Source organism: Carcharodon carcharias, chromosome 11 (genome assembly GCF_017639515.1).
Source record: "Carcharodon carcharias isolate sCarCar2 chromosome 11, sCarCar2.pri, whole genome shotgun sequence".
In the NCBI taxonomy this organism is placed as follows: domain Eukaryota; kingdom Metazoa; phylum Chordata; class Chondrichthyes; order Lamniformes; family Lamnidae; genus Carcharodon; species Carcharodon carcharias.
The window spans coordinates 98776390-98793585 of NC_054477.1; the positions used below are offsets into that span (position 1 = coordinate 98776390).

The 17196-nt window shown below is 42.3% G+C and overlaps 1 protein-coding gene across 1 annotated transcript in view; it reads right to left on the reverse strand.

Moving 5' to 3' along the window:
* The window catches only part of LOC121283796 (short transient receptor potential channel 6-like), a 230763-nt gene that overhangs the window by 98116 nt on the left and 115451 nt on the right, over window positions 1-17196 (reverse strand). The window contains exon 6 of the mRNA XM_041198521.1: window positions 3017-3247. Within this exon, the coding sequence (XP_041054455.1) occupies window positions 3017-3247 (231 nt within the window). The remainder of the gene's footprint in view (window positions 1-3016; window positions 3248-17196) is intronic.

Here is a 17196-nt window from a genome sequence, read left to right on the forward strand (position 1 = left end):
GGCTGACTCTGCAACAAGGACTTCCTAATAATGTGAGGCATCTTCAGAAACTGATGGAGTACTCCTCTGTGTTAGTGCAATGAAGTCTCTGAGAGGACGCATCAGCTTCACCACTGGCTTCTGGGAACAGGATTCTGTTGGCCAGTGATCAGTGGGAGAAAAGGCCTCACTGAATCAGAAATGTTCTTCAATCAATGAGAATGGGTCAACTAAATATCCTTCAATCCATCTGAAATGTTTCCATATATACTTTTTGACCTAGTTAAAATAGATCTCCAGAACCTAGGATATGAAATTTTAATGTGCTAGTATGCATTGTAGGGTGTGAGACAATTTACAAAATTGGCACCTGGTGACAATTTCTCTAGGACAAGGCACATGGTATCAAAAGATACTTTAAAGGGAAATGCTTGGCTATTTTCTGGGGGAATACCCATGTTGCCTTTTATTTGAATAGCTGGGAAAATAGTTATGGTTTAATGTTGAGGTTAGTGATCCATTCAACGGCTTCAGTTGCAGTGTGAATGGTTGTGATGCTACCAGGAATGGATCTCTCAGGGCAGAGGTTCAGCATGTGGGTGATGGTCTGACTTGGATGGCCACAGTCACAATTTGAGCTGTTCCTCATGTTCTACTTATGGAGCAAGTGGCCACATCTTCCCTGAGCTGACCTCAAGCAGCAGAGGCTTGTCCGGATTTTCCATGGAAAGTTGGGTTCACTGCTCGGGTTAGTTACCAATTTTGGCAGCCACCAAATTTGTTCCCTTGGACTTCAGAAAAACTTTCAACCCCTGTTGGAGCCTGCAAAGTGAATGTCTCCTGGAAGAATACAGGAAAAACAAAGGCTTTGATGTGGCAACAACGCTCTTTGAATCCATTGATAAAGGACACCTCATAAGATGGAGAGAAACAGCAGGGATAATTGACTTCACACACTCCAGCCAAAAAGCATGGTGGAAACTCCCATGCCACCTGGGAGCAGCAGCCACACCAGCAACCCAGAATAAACACTGATGTCATTGCTTCACAGCTCCTAATAAAATCAAAGATACTGATGAGAAGGGAAGAAAAATACCCTCGGTCTTCTCTGTGATTCTGATATCTATCCTATCATGAATCTGAAAACATTGGGTTTGAACTTCCATGGAGTGGCAGAGTCAGATTTCCACTCTGCTCCAGTTTCTTACCTGGAATTCCAGCTGTTCCTTCTTCGCTCAACCTTTTGGCTAAGGCTGGGTGATAATTGTGCAGTGCAATGTGTTGTTGAGACCTTCAGCTGAGGGTTGGGGAGTCGGAAGTAAGGAAGCCACACCTCCCTTTTGGCAGCACCAGTTGGAGTAAAGCAGGTAAGTTTAAAAATCCAGCTAATTTCAGAAGCCAGGGAGACGGTAAGTTTGTAAGGTAAGTGGATAGAATTGGGGGGTGGGTCGGGGGATTCGGGTGGTCAGCGGGGTGGAGGTAGGGGCTGGGTAGTCAGTTGGGGGGTCAATCAGGGGAGTTGGTCTGGGGGTGTCGGGGTTTGTGTGGTCAGGGGACAGCGAGTGGGTGTTCGGGGGGGGACAGTGGGGTGGTGAGGGTCAGGTGGTCAGTGGAAAGGGTAAACAAAAACAGAATAACCTGGAAAAACTCAGCAGGTCTGGCAGCATCGGCGGAGAAGAAAAGAGTTAACGTTTTGAGTCCTCATGACCCTTCGACAGAACTGGAGAGGGTGTTGGTTGGGTGGGGGGTTGGGTGATCAGCAGGTGGATGAGGGGGTAGTCGGTAGGGGGGTAATCAGTGGGGGGGGGTCAGGTGGTTAGGGGGTCCTGTGAAGTGGTTGACTGGGCGGAGGAAGTCCCGTGGGGGGAGGTCCGGGTGGGGTGGGGAGGTCAGTGCATCTTTGGCGTACCCCCGCCTCCCGTTACGATGCCCAGAGCCCAGAAGTTACGGGACATTATTATCTTACCTAGTTAAGGCAATAAACTAATTTTGCCACACAAAATGGTCCCACTCAGAGCCATGCCAACTCCTTCCATTGTTCCCCTGTACAATGGCTCCTTCCGTCGCACTCCAATAATTTCATGCACCTTTTTCTCTAATTTAGGGCAGCAGCATTTTCACATCAGCTCTGAGAAGTAGATGCATGGCATTTTTCTCCTTTAGTTGAAGCCTTTTCAGTACTTCTTCCAAGACCCTGCAGTGCCCTGGAGTTATCAAGCCTGCTTTAAAGATTCAAGTTACATCCTTGTTCCGCTCTTGACCGAACTTTCCAAGCAGCCCCAGCAGATTTGACCTCCTACTGGCATGATCCCTATTCTTATCCTGCCAGCATTATGTAAGTGAGCTGACCCCAAATTTTTTGACAGGATTGGCCTAATATAATTTAACCAGGCATAAAGTGCCTCTCCATTGCATTTGCACTGTCATGGATTCCCAGACAAGAATATCTTCATGTTTATAACTAGAATCAACATCACATATTTGTGTTGGCACACAAATAGTCGCTACTTTAACTTCATACAAGTAGCAAGCATTCATTGAAATTATTCACTTTGACATATCACAGTATTGATAAAATACTTGTAGCAATTTCTTTCTTGGCCAACTTAGTATTCAAATAACAGAATGATAATGGAACAGTAAAGCAGTAAAAAGCATGGGATTTGGTGTTGAATCAATCACAATTAACATGACAATACAGCTCGGTGTATCATTGATTTACCCTTAGTTAAAGAAACAGTTTATTGTAACAATATTGAGAAGCTATTTTTTATATTGAGATTGCAAACTCACCATCTGAGGAACTGCACGTTCTGCCATTCTGAGAAACCACGATTAATCGTTTTAGCATATATGATGCACATTGCCCATTATTTCATTAGGAAATTTGAACCTATATGTGTTTCATCATTACAGCGATTTTGATTTTCAATTAGTAGGATTCGATTATGTAGTAAAAGGCCTAACTAGGTTTTTATAGCTACTGAGCAAATTAATCAGCATAATAAAGACTGATAGCAAAATGCATCAAACTGACCAAAGGTGTAGTACTCTATTTCTGTTGGAAGAGTCACATTAGCTAAATCCATTTTGATTTTTTCATCCACAAAACTCTGTGCCTTGGAGGCATGCCAAAATGCCATAAATCGTGCTATGAATGATGCTGCAAAGATGGCTAGCATTCCAAAGTCTAATAAGTTCCAAAGTTCCAGCAAATATTCCCTCGGGCCTTGCGACCACATTTTTTTACATTCTGACCAGATCATCCCTATGGAAAGGAAAAACAAAAGATTAACTTTGTTCATTTGCACATGATAAAATATCAGATTGTGTTAGGTGATGAACGTATAATATTGTGGATTAAATTTGAAGAAGACCGATGCACTATTGCTGACAGTTATACAGTTCACGTGTGAATGGAGACTATGAATAACTGTTGAAAACACTTGTGGCAGCATACAGAAAATTATCCACCAGCAACATATGTCATTTCATCTTAGATTTTTTGAACTTTGAGTAACTTTAGTAACTCTTCATGTATTTAGGTAGCTGCTGTTCCTAAGTCACCCTCTAAATTATTTGGGTTCATAGGCAATTTTTGGAACAGCCCAATGACATGAGGTTATGTTCAGTAGTGACAAAATGTAAATGGTATTTTCTCCAGCGCAATCAGCACTCTTTGCCTTATATGAAAGTCCACATGGCGGGTATGCTCAGTAATACTCCGTGTTGGTGTTGGCATGCTTCACTTCATTCTCTTACCTTGCTAGGAAAATGCAACTAAGAATGGTCAACAGAATTCTGCTTGTGCATTACCCTCCAACTCAAAATGGGCTGGCTTTAAGAAAACACAAAAGTTATATTATGAAATAATAGTGAATAATTAAAGCGATATACTTTGTCTTGCAGGGTGTTGGTTACAGTTCGGTAGGTCTGAAGAGATTTTTGTAGTTGTGCGTAGATTAACTGTAAATGAATTGACTCTTAGAACTATTTACAAATATACAGTAAAGGATACAAGCCAGGAACTGTCTCGATGCTTGCTGGTACACTCGGCTTGGTCCAACATCAGAGTGACCCTGGGTGCAGGTCATGTGCTCTCTGACATCACTGTGTGGGTGATACTGTACTCAGTTCCACATTAACCCTATGTGTGCCAGGCCCTTATCCTGCACCTCCCCCAAACCTTTATCCAATGTATTTTAAGTGATTATAGTTTACCTTATATCTTACATTGTTATTACTATCATACATTTACATTGTCATTACTACATTATCACTACCCCATCTTCCCCCTTCAAGTCCTTTAATTCAAATGTTCAGGTGGTTTGGAGGCCTTAAAACCCTTCCACACCTCATTCGCACTACAGTCAGCACAGTGGTAGACTCTGTCATTTCTAGTTCTTCCTGTAGGTTTGGGAGTTGTTCTGACATCTGGTTATGTTTGCATCTTTTACATCTATTCTTTCATGCTGCACTGCACCTGGTCGGTTTCACTGTTGTGCTGGTAATTGGTTGCTACCCTAACTCATCTCTTGTGGGGAGGACAAACATTGTATTCGTTCCCTTGTCATATTCTTTCACTTCGTCCTTTGTCATGTGGGTCATGGCAATGTCCTCTGTGCCTCTGCGTCTGGATCTTCTTTTCAGGTCTGGTTGCTTTGCGGAATTTTTTCTCAGTCTTCCAACATTTCAGTCTTTCTCTGCATTCCTGCGAGGTTTGAGTTTTTCCACAAGCTACCACCATGTTACAGGGTGTTGGTTACAGCTCAGTAGATCTGAAGATGCCTTCATAGTCTTACGTAGGTTAACTGTAAGTCTTAATTGACTCTTTGAACTACAGGAAAGTCCCACTGTTTGTGGCTTTGTTTGTGTTTTCACTTACCCGCGCTTTGTGCTTTGTACACAGCATCGCCCATCGTGTGAGCAATGTTCGTTTATCCACAGTTTCTTCTCTCTCTCTCTCTCTCTCTCTCTCTCTTCTTTCCCTAGGGAGACGGCTGCCATGACAGAGCAGAGACTGGAATGGTTTCAGCTGAAGTGCAGCTGAACAGAGGGATTAGCCTGGAAATGTCTGAATTGTTTGTTCCAGAGTTGCACTAACAACTCTATTCAATTTTGAATCTTCACTGATGTATTGCTCAGAGGCTCCCCCATCTGTCCTATACAGGTACTGCCACAGTTTTGGTGGAGAGTCCAGTACTGCCCTCACATGACTGGAACCTATCTAATTGTGTCCCATTCAAAAACATGTTCCCCTTTCACGATTTCACCATTTGTGAGATTTTGTGGGAATGTAACCTCTGCGAATGGCAGGACTTTACTGAATTTACTAATATACAGTAAAGGGTACAAGCTAGGAACTGTCTCCATGCTTGCTGGTACACACCACTCTGTCATTCAACAAGACTGACCCTGGGTGCAGGTTATGTGCTCCCATAAGTACTGTGTGGGCAATATTGCACTTGGTCCCACATTAATCCTACATGTGCCAGACTTTGGGCACCCAAACGGACACTATTTTTACTTCACTGTCCTTCAACAGTTCCAGTATGCCAGACTGAAACCTAAGCAGGGTTTTTGGGAGAACAGTCATAGGATATAATGCAACAAAGATTATTCTGACATTAACAAAAATTTCATCAAGTTGAAAGACAGAAAAACTGATGTGACTCACAGCAATACCTCCATGCCTCTGGTCTCAATTTCATGAGCTTCACTGGCTGTCATTTGGTGCCAGGTCAGGAAGTGCATTACTCAAATTCTCCTCATTGTCTCCCCGATACCTGCTCCAATATCAAAACTGCTTACTTCAATAGTCTCTGCAATATTGCCTGCCTCTGCTTCCATCTCTCCTGTCATACAGCCAGAACCCTTTGTCCTTACTTTCATCTCTGTAACACCTGATTTCTCTAATTCTCTTTTACCTGTTTCCCTCCGTCAACCTTTTGCAAACCTGAACTCATCCAAAATACCAGCTCACACTATCTCATCATACCACCCTATCTACTGATTTCTGAATGCTTAGTGTAAGAAATTTGCCTTACATCTGCTTCAAAATATTGCCAGTAGGAATGCTGGGAAAGGAATGAACTAATGCAAATTAAAGCATTTCCTACATGCGATAGAAAACAAGCCATTTTCACAGGCCCCGAGACACCTCACTAGAGAGGTTTTAAAGAAGACTTGCCTGTCTGGACCTGTGAGTGACCCTTTGTAAAAGCATAGATCTGAGAGGCTGGGAAGTAAACAAGCAACCAACAGGTCGAGATGCTGCTTCATTGATTACAGCAACATCAGGATTATCAACACAGTTCCATGAAGTGATTATAAATAAAAGACTTAACTCTTCTAACATAAGTATCACTCACATGGAGGAAGTTTCTTTGGAAATTAAGGATATACAAGATAGTGTTTTTAACATTTTGGTCTTCGTTCCACAGTCCTTGGTTTTTAAGGGGGTGAATTTCCAGACCTTTTTCTCTTGCTCATCCATTTGAACTTCATAGAGTCATAGAGGTCTACAGCACAGAAAAAGGCCCTTCATCGAGCCTGCGCCAGTCAAACAAGTACCTAACTATTCTAACCCCATTTTCCAGCACTAGGCCCATAGCCTTGTATGCCATGGCATTGCAAGTGCACATCCAAATACTTCTTAAATGTTATGAGAGTTTCTGCCTCTACCACCCTTTCAGGCAGTGAGTTCCAGATTCCCACCAACCACTGGGTGAAAAAATTCTTCCTCACATCCCCTCTAAACCTCCTGCCCTTTACCTTAAATCTATGTCCCCTGCTTATTGATCCCTCCACCAAGGGGAAAAGCGCCTTCCTGTCAAACCTATCTATGCCCCCCATAATTTTATACACCTCAATCACATCCCCCCTCAATCTCCTCTGCTCCAGGGAAAATAACCCCAGCCTATCCAATCTCTCCTCATAACTAAAACTCTCCAGTCCAGGCAACATCCTGCTAAATTCCTCTGCATTCTCTCTAGTGCAATCACATCCTTCCTATAATGTGGATTCCAGAACTGCAAAACTGCACTCTAGCTGTGGCCTAACTAGCGTTTTATACAGTTCCAGCATAACCTCCCTGCTCTTATATTCTATGCCTTGGCTAATAAAGGCAAGTATCCCATATGCCTCCTTAACCACCTTATCTACCTGTCCTGCTACCTTAAGGGACTGGTGGACATGTACACCAAGGTCTCTCTGATCCTCGGTACTTCCCAGGGTCCTACCATTCATCGTGTATTCCCGTGCCTTGTTTGTCCTACCCAAGTGCATCACCTCACACTTATCCTGATTAAATTCCATTTGCCACTGATCAGCCCATCCGATCAGCCCGTCTATATCCTCCTGTAATCTAAGACTATCCTTCTCACTATTTGCCACCCCACTTATTTTCATATCATCCGCGAGCTTACTGATCAACCCTCCTACATTCAAGCCTAAATTGTTTATATATACCACAGACAGCAAGGGACCCAACACCAATCCCTGTAGAACCCCACTGGACACAGGCATCCAGTCAGAAAAACACCCCTCAACCACCACCCTCTGCTTCCTATCACTCAGCCAATTCTGGGTCCAATTTGCCAAATTGCCTTGGATCCCATGGCCTCTTATCTTCGTTATCAGTCTCCCATGTGGGACCTTATCAAAAGCCTTTCTGAAGTCTAAGTAGACTACGTCAAATGCATTGCCTTCATCTACACACCTGGTCACCTCTTCAAAGAATTCAATCAAGTTGGTCAGATATGACCTCCCTGAACATTGAACAAAACCATGCTGACTGTCCTTGATTAATCCCTGCCTCTCCAAGTGTAGATTAATTCTGTCCCTCAGAATTGCTTCCAAAAGTTTCCCCATCATTGAAGTTAGACTGACTGGCCTGTAGTTCCCTGGCTTATCCCTTTCTCCCTTCTTGAGTAACGGTACCACATTGGCTGTCCTCTAGTCCTCTGACACCTGTCCTGCAGCCAGAGAGGTATTGAAAATTATTGCCAGCACCCCTGCTATCTCCTCCCTTGCCTCAATCAACAGCCCTGGATACATTTCATCCGGGCCTGGAGATTTATCTACTTTTAAGCCTGTCAGACCACTTAGAACCTCCTCCATTTCTATGCTAATTTCTTTAACTATAACATAGTCCTTCTGCCTGATTTCCATACCTACATCGTCCTTCTCACTTGTGAACACCGACACCCCTACCTATGTCTTCCGGCTCCACACACAAATTACCACTATGGTCCTTAATGGACCCTACTCTTTCCTTAGTTATCTTCTTACTCTTAATGTACTTCAACAGAAAATCTGTAGTATCCCAGAAAAGAATGTAAAACATATTTTCCAGGATTTCTTCACAGTTAGGCAAATTTGGTTCTTAGTTTAGTTCCAGTTTCTCTTTTGGTGGTGCTTGTTGGAGTCACTCTAATACAAAATTTAGGCATTCTTTGCCTAGCATATGCAAACAGCTCTCTATAAATTTTAGAGATATATGTCTGGCAAAGAGAGAGAGAGATATGTTAAAACTGTATGGCTATACCAGATAGATGCAGGCAAACAGAACCTCTATGGATGGAGGATCATTGCACTGACCTCTCAGAGGACTTATACCATCTTTCTACAGGAAGCTGAGGCAGCCAGTTTACAAATATCACAAGGACGAGGTTATATAATTTCTGGAAATTTTGTTAGCTCCGAGCTATAGATCTTAAACTATTCAATAGATTGGCTACCTAATGATATTTACTTATTAATTATCTAAAGGGTCTAATTTTAAATTACTCTCAGCAAATTATATCAATCTCAGACACTGATCACGACTATAGATATATAATCAGCAAGCAATTAATGCTGACTTATTGTAACATAACTGAACTGCCTTTTTAATCTCTGTTACTTAGTCAATTACCCTATTAATTGTACATGTGTAATCTTAAGTGTTACTAGGTATGATTCTAAGCTTAATAAACAACTGCTATTTCCTGAATTTTTTGCCCAATTTCTTTTTTGATGATTGGCAACAATTATTCTTCAGTAGCAAATCCAGATTAGAGTTTGGCAGTATAAATGCAATATAAGCCAAATTGGTGATCTAAAAGGGTTCAGCAGAATGTTTTTAGGCTTTATTAAATGGGTACTAAATCCCAGAAAAGCTTCTTAATGAATAGTTAAGATTGAGAAATCAAAGATTCATCTGATGAACTCAATGAAGTTCTATGATTATTGATCCCAATGTTCTTACGTTGTCCTTGTTTTCAAATCTCTCTGTAGCTTTACCCCAGCCTACCATAGTGATTACATCTCTGAATGCAGACTCCACTGATTTAATTCAAGGTTTCTAATCAACCCTTCTGCTCCATTCTCAGTTGACATTCATGCAGACACTCTGGCCCAGATTTTTCTGTCTCCGTCCTTGATGAAACAGAAGCAGGGGAGCATTAAAAATGGCAGGCGGGACCCGATTCCAAGACTCCTGTTTCCATTCTCAGCTACTTGAACTGCATGGGATAAAGGCACGGGTTGTGAGCCTGCACTCCCGGCCTTGCCAGCCCCATTGCGGGGATGGGCATTTCGGTCGTCCCCAGAATTTTGATGGAGTCGGGCTAGGTTTTGCAGGAGACCTAGTTCATGGCTTCTCAAAGGAACTGTGAACCTGTACAGAACCAATCAGGGTTAATGTAATTTAAGGGTTAAATTAAGGGTTAATTTCTATCTACAGTTTAGTCTTTCTTTAATTAAGCAATTAAACAAAAGTTGCTCTTTGGGCTAGGAGAAGGTGAGTTTTAGTCCAGCTTTAAAGCAGGACCCCTTCAGGCTCTGCTTGCAGCTAGTTAATTGGATAACTGGTTTAAACAGGTTTACAGAAGCTAGATTCAGGAAGCATAAAAGTTAGTTAAGGATGAAATCAGTGCAACAGTGAGAGAGGATATTGGCTCAGAAAATGTAGGTGTAGATTCAGTCTGGGTGGGGCTTAGAAGAAATAAGGAGTGGAAAACATTAGTGGGAGTTGTCTATAGGCCTCCAAACAGTAGTCGTAAGGTAGTGGACGGTATTAAGCAGGAAATTAGAGATGCATATAACAAGGGTGCTGCAGTAATCATGGGTGACTTTAATCTACATATAGACTGGCAAACCAAGTTAACAATAATACTGTGGCAGGAGAGATTGGGCTGACTAGGCCTGTATTCATTGGAGTTTAGAAGAATGAAAGGGGATCCCATTGATACATATAAAATTCTGACAGGGCTGGACAGACTGCAGGAATGATGTTTCCTCTGACTTGGGGGTCTAAAGCAAGGGGTCACAATCTCAGGACACAGGGTAGGCCATTTAGGAGTGAGATGAGGAGACGCTTCTTCACTCAGAGGGTGGTGAACTTGTGGAATTCTCTACCACAGAGGCTGTGGAGGCCAAGTCACTGAACATATTTAAGAAGGAAATATATTTCTAGACTCTGAAGGCGTCAAGGGGTATGAGGAGAGAGCAGGAGTAAGGCATTGAGGCAGAGGATCAGCCACTGAATGTCGGAAGAGGCTCATAGGGCCGAATGACCTACTGCTGCTTCTATTTTCTATGTTTCTATGTCATTAAATAATACGGCAAAGTCTTTGAAATTCTCATTAAGTGGAAAAAAAGCCATGCAAAAATCCTTTTCAAAAGCATTATCTCTCTTACATTATCATAAAACTGTCATTTAAACACAGCCAGTCTGGGCTTCTGCTCAGCCTGCTTCTGTTGATACAGTTCCCAGGCATCATTATGAAAATTTTGCTGAGCTCCAAAATTACTACTGCATTTAGCCTGGCTTGGGTTTGTTTCCACAGTTGCAAAGGGGCCTACTAGGTTTGTTTCACTGGAAGCTTCATTACCTTATAATAACTTGATCTTTCTTTAAAATGGTTTTTCAATGCCTGTGTGTTTATTTGGACAAGATTAAAGGTTTTTTCAATGGGAATTTCACTGCTTGTGTTTGATTGACAGTTTTATGAAACGATAGGCACCAGTGACATGACTTCGGGAAGTTCAAATATGGTGGTGATGAAGAGGGGCAAAGTTTTTGATAGGGGATTTTGAATGATCTTTTTAAATCATTTTGTAAGCATTTCAAAGACTTGCCAGTGTTATTAAATAGCTTATTGGTTGTGTATCTAGTGGATATTGGGTGAGTGGGCATGGATGAGGCATGACGGTATGGATAGAGCATGTGGGGCATGGACGATATGAGGGGCATGGACGATATGAGGGGCATGGAGAAGTCATGGGAGATATGAGGGATGGATGGAGGAGGTGAGGGATGAGGAGTAGAGGGCCTAGAAACCACGTATTGAACTAGGCTAACTTCCCAGAAAATGGAGGTGGACCTTCTAACCTGCTGGCCTCACCATCTGCCTCCTTGATGCGTCAGGCTTGCCTCCAGAGGGAGCAGACTCTTCTTCAGCCCATGCCTGCCTCCCCACTTGAAAATGGGGCAGGCAGGCTCCTCCAGGATGGAGATGGGATTGTAGAGTTGGGAAATTTCCCACCTCTGCAATCCCATGTCCCTGATAAAAATCTGGCCCTGTGTTCCTCCCATATGGAACTTTCTATCTCATTGCCTCCATCTTTCTGCCTCTCCCCAAGATTTAAAACCCTACTGAAAATGTTTCTCTCTGACTGTATTTTTGTTTTCCCAACCTAGCCTTCCCATTACTCCCCTTTCCCCCCATCCTTTATGTCTATCATGTCATTACCTTCTTTACTGTAAAGTGTCTTAGAATATTTCCTGTGCATGAAGGATGCTTTATAATCAGAAATTGTTGTTGTAAAATTAACAATCACTTTGTACTTTATGACACCTATTAGCTACAATGTTGTAAAGGCATGTCTTTGAAAATTACTGCTGAAATTTGAGAAGCAGGGACATTTTTCTCTTAATACTGAGAAACTGAAGTGAAGAGTCAAGGTCTACAGTACTGAACTGTATCAAGGTCAAAAACAGCAGAAGAAACAATAAATCAGGAAGTTGTGGTTTGGTGACACCAAGATTGGGTTTTGAAATACTGTAGATTACAGAAGGAAAGAGGTCCCATGATTAACAAAAATACTAAAATTGTTATTGTGACAACAAGGATGCTCATGGATTATAGAACTTCTGTGTATTTCTCAAGTCATATCCAATAACCTCATATTCTCTTTTTTGCCTGTGAAATACTTGGATGTAATCATGACCCACTGCTTACCAATTTTACAAATGAAACTTTAACTAAGCAGTCATGCAGTATTATAATACTTCTGTGAAGGAATTCGGGATGTCTCTTTGCAATTCAAATCCTAAGTTTATACGTGTTAATATGTATGACATGTGGCATGTTACTTTAAAGTGTTACGGTAGGATTAGTGTTTCTGGCAGGATTCCACCTAGTGTAGGTGTGGCTACAAATTGCTTTGTGGGACAAACCAGGTCCATAGATAACACAGCCTTATATATTGCTGTCATGACAATCATTGAGCTTGATACGCTGACATCTTTTAATTGCAAAGCTTTGAGTGCTGATTTAACTAGAAGCAATTTCTGATAACAATCTGTATAATTATATCCTTTTGGATCAGTTGTAGGTTTCTGAGGTCAGAGTTCTCTTGATGGACAGTCACACACAGATAAATGAGGCAGATTCTGAGAGATAAATGAGGCAGCCTTTTCCCAATTCTTCTGGCTTCCTCGAAATGAAATGATGCATAAAAACTCTAGCGTGTTAGGTGAAACTAAGAAATAGGTTTTATTTTGTGGCATTGGTTTATATTTGGTATTATTGAGAGTTAACAAAATGTTACACTTTATGTTACTTCTATATTCAAGGAAGATTAAATTGATAATTCTATAATTAAGCAAAATCTGCTGTATTGACTTTATGCTACTGTTTAACCTTTAATTGCTATTGGTCTGAATTGCAGTTTACAGCTAAAGTTACATGACTTGATAGATTATCTGAAGGGAAAAAAAACTTTGGTGGGAAGTGGGGTGAGTGGGCAATATTTGTTCCAACTTAGTGTCAAATGTTCTGTTCAACACCTATGCAATGTTACACAATCAGATATAGTACATTTAAATTGATATTTCAATTCAATTCAGGGCGGACAAGTGGCACATGAAACTTAAGGGTGGGCAAGTGGCAAATGAAATTCAATGCTGAGAAGTGTGAAGTGATTCATTTTGTTGGAAGAATGTGGACAGACAACATAAAATTAAGGATACAATTCTAAAGGGGGTGCAGGAGCAGAGGGACGTAGGGATATACGTGCAAATCATTGAAAGCGGCAGGACAGGTAGAGAGAGCAGTTCATAAAGCATGAACTTTATGGGCTTTATAAATAGGGGCATAGACTACAAATGTAAGGAGGTTATGATAAATCATCAGTGCAGGAGTTTCTCTGGATAGTGTCCTAGCCCAACGATCTTCAGCTATTTCATCAGTGACATTCCCTCCATCATAAATTTAAAAGTGGAGATGTTCGCTGGTGATTGCACAATGTTCAGCACCATTCACAATTCCTCAGATACTGAAGCAGTCTGTATCCGTACGCAGCAAGACCTGGACAACATTCAGGCTTGGGCTGTTAAGTGACAAGTAACTCCTACGCCACACAAGTGCCAGGCAATGATCATCTCCAACAAGAGAGAATCTAACCATCTCCCTTTGACACTCAATGGTATTAGCATTGCTGAATCCCCCACTATCAACATTCTGGGGTCACCTTTGACCAGAAACTGTACTGGACCAGTCATATAAATACTGTGGCTACAAGAGTAGATCAGAGGCTGGGAATTCTGTGATGAGTAACTCACTTCCTGACTCCCTGAAACCTGTCCACCATCTACAAGGCACAAGTCAGGAGTCTGATGGAATACTCTCCACTTGCCTGGATGAGTGCAGCTCCAACAACACTCAAGCTCAACACTATCCAGGACAAAGCAGCCTGATTGATTGGTGCCCCATCCAGCACCTTAAGCATTCACTCTCTTCACCATTGATGCACACTGGCAGCAGTGTAAACCATCGACAAGATGCACTGCAGCAACTGACCAAGACCACTTTGACAGCACCTTCCAAACCCGCAACAAGGGCAACAGGTGCATGGGAACACCACCACCTTCAAGTTCCCCTCCAAGCCACACACCATCCTGACTTGGAAGTATATCACTTTTCTTTCACCATTGCTACTTCAAAATCCTGGAACTCCCTTCCTAACAGCACTGTTGGAGTACCTACACCACATGGTCTGCAGTGGATCAAGAAGGTGGCTCACCACCACCTGCACAAGGGCAGTTAGGGATGGACAATAAATGCTGGCCTTGCCAGCGACACCCACGCTCCATGAAAGGTTTAAGGTAATTGGCAAAAGAAGCAACGATGACATGAGGAAAATCTTTACTAAGTAGCGAGTGGAAGACACTGCCTGAGAGTGTGGTGTAGACAGTTTTAATCCTGGCATTGAAAAGTGAATTAGACCATTATCTGAAAAGGAAAAATATGCAGGGCTACGGGAAATAGGCGGGGTAGTGACACCAGATGAATTGTTCTTGCCTAGAGCCAGCATGGACATGACGGGCTGAATGGCCTCCTCTGTGTTGTAACCATTCCATGGGTAGAATTTTCCCCCTGTCGGGGGGGGGGGGGGTGGTGGGGGGTGGGGGGTGGGGGGGGGGGGGGCCTGGGCGCGGACCCAATCGGCATCCCCGAACAGGTCTGCACCACCATTTTACATGAGCGGGTCAATTAAGGCCCACCCAGCACGCCTGCGAAAGAATGCGGAAATCTCTGTGCCTCAGGGAGAATACCTTTAAGTTTGACAGTTCAATGAAGTGTTGGAAAAATGTTTATGACAGGTCCCCTCGTATGAACCTGTCACATGAGCTGGGACATGTGCATTAATTTCAATAAAAATTTTTGAGAAAATTTAAAATCATTCATGAAACCTCATCCTACCCGTGGATGAGGTTCCATGAAAAATGCAAAGGCCGCCTGGGCTCTTCGCCTGCCGCCAACCTTAAGGTTGGACAGGCAGCTCTGTTAATAATTTTAATTGTCAGTTAAATGGCCTTAATAGACCTTTGACAGTTTGGCAGGCGCGTAGCCGAGTCGGCCTAGCGCCCGCTGAACTGAAAATGAAAATGACGCGTGATGACGTCGGGACACACGCCTGATGTCACCCTGTGTTATTTCATGCCTTGGCGAGCGGGCCCCACCCCCGCTCACCAGGCCGAAGATTCTTCCCCATGGTTATGTGACAGAGAGCAAAAATCCTCTCATAAGTGATCTTAATGATTTAGACGAGGGAATTAAATGTCATATTTCCAAATTTGCAGATGACACAAAGCTGGGTGGGTGAGCTGTGAGGAGGATGTAGAGATGCTTCAGTGTGATTTGGACAAGCTGAGTGAGTGGGCAAATGCATGGCAGATGCAGTATAATGTGGATAAACGTGAGGTTATTCACTTTGGTAGCAAAAACAGGAAGGCAGATTATTATCTGAATGGCTATAAATTGAGAGAGGGGAATGTGCAACAGGACCTGGATGTCCTTGTACACCAGTCGCTGAAGGCAAGCATGCAGATGCAGCAGGCGGTAAAGAAGACAAATGGTATGTTGGCCTTCATAGCCAGAGGATGCGAGTACAGGAACAGGACGTCTTGCTGCAATTGTACAGGGCTTTGGTGAGACCACGCCTGGAATATTGCGTGCAGTTTTGGTCTCCTTATCTGAGGAAGGATGTACTTGCTATAGATGGAGTGCAGCAAAGGTTTATCACTCTGATTCCTGGGATGGCGGGAATTGAGGAGAGATTGAGTTGTTTAGGATTATATTCGCTGGAGTTCAGAAGAATGAGGGGGGGGGGGATCTCATAGAAACCTCTAAACTTCTAACAGGACTAGACAGGGTAGATGCAGGAAGGATGTTCCCAATGGTGGGGGAGTCCAAAACTAGGGGTCACAGTCTGAGGATATGGGGTAGACCATTTAGGACTGAGATGAGGAGAAATTTCTTCACCCAGAGAGTGGTGAGCCTGTGGAATTCGCTACCACAGAAAGTAGTTGAGACCAAAACATTGTATGTTTTCAAGAAGGAGTTAGATATAGCTCTTGGGGTAAAAGGGATCAAACGGTATGGGGAGAAGGTGGGAGCAGTCTATTGAATTGGATGATCAGCCATGATCATAATGAAAGCGGAGCAGGTTCGAAGAGCCAAATGGCCTACTCCTGCTCCTAGTTTCTATGTTTCTATGGTGCTGCACATGAATAAAATATGTGAGAAAAGCTTTAAAATATAACAATCTCCTTGATGCATGAGCTATAGCATGCTATCTGATCAACTAAGGCTGGCAATAATAAGCCAGGTATCCTGGAAATGGTAGAATACTTTATACTTTCAATTTACCATAACCCATAAATTAACTTGTTCATCTGTTGACTCCTCTAAAATATAGAATAACCAAGGGCAGAATTAAATGCCATGTTTTCTCCAAAAATCCGACTTTTCTAATTATGAAATGAGCATTTTCATAGTAGTACTTAAAATTCTACAGTAATATTATTAATTATCAACATCTGAGAATTTACCAGTTTTGACAGAATTGACTCAGTTTCTATCAAAACCTTGATTTGATATGAATTGACAGTCCCTGTAAATGTCACCACAGAAAGTTCCACATATAGAGATAAACCAGAGTTTTTTTTTAATTGATAGACAGTTAGGCTATCCCTACATCAAATGTAGTGTTCTTCCATATTACTGCCATCTGAATCATAAGCTCATATGTGACAGTATGGGTCGTCATGGTTACTTGACTTCTGAAGCTATTATTGGTCCTCAAAGAGAATACAAGGAGCATATTTAAAAAACTGGCATACCAAAGAGAAGATTCTCATGTGTTAAAACATAGAAGCCACATTTCAGGATATTGGATTTCTAAAATGTAAAGTTTGGTCTACATTTACTTGAACAATACTTGAACAAAGTCCAGCTGCTTTAAAAAGTAACCAGGCTTTGACATTCCACACAGTTCTGAGACTTTTTGGGGCCTAAATTTGTGTAGAAACAGTCCTGAAAACCATGTGCCCCAATTTATGATCTGCATGTCAAGTCCCCATTGAACCTGATCTGCAAATATTGAAGCGTGGGTCAGTGTGTCTGCAGCCCTGAACATCCAAAGATTTCGCTCTCGGTACACTAT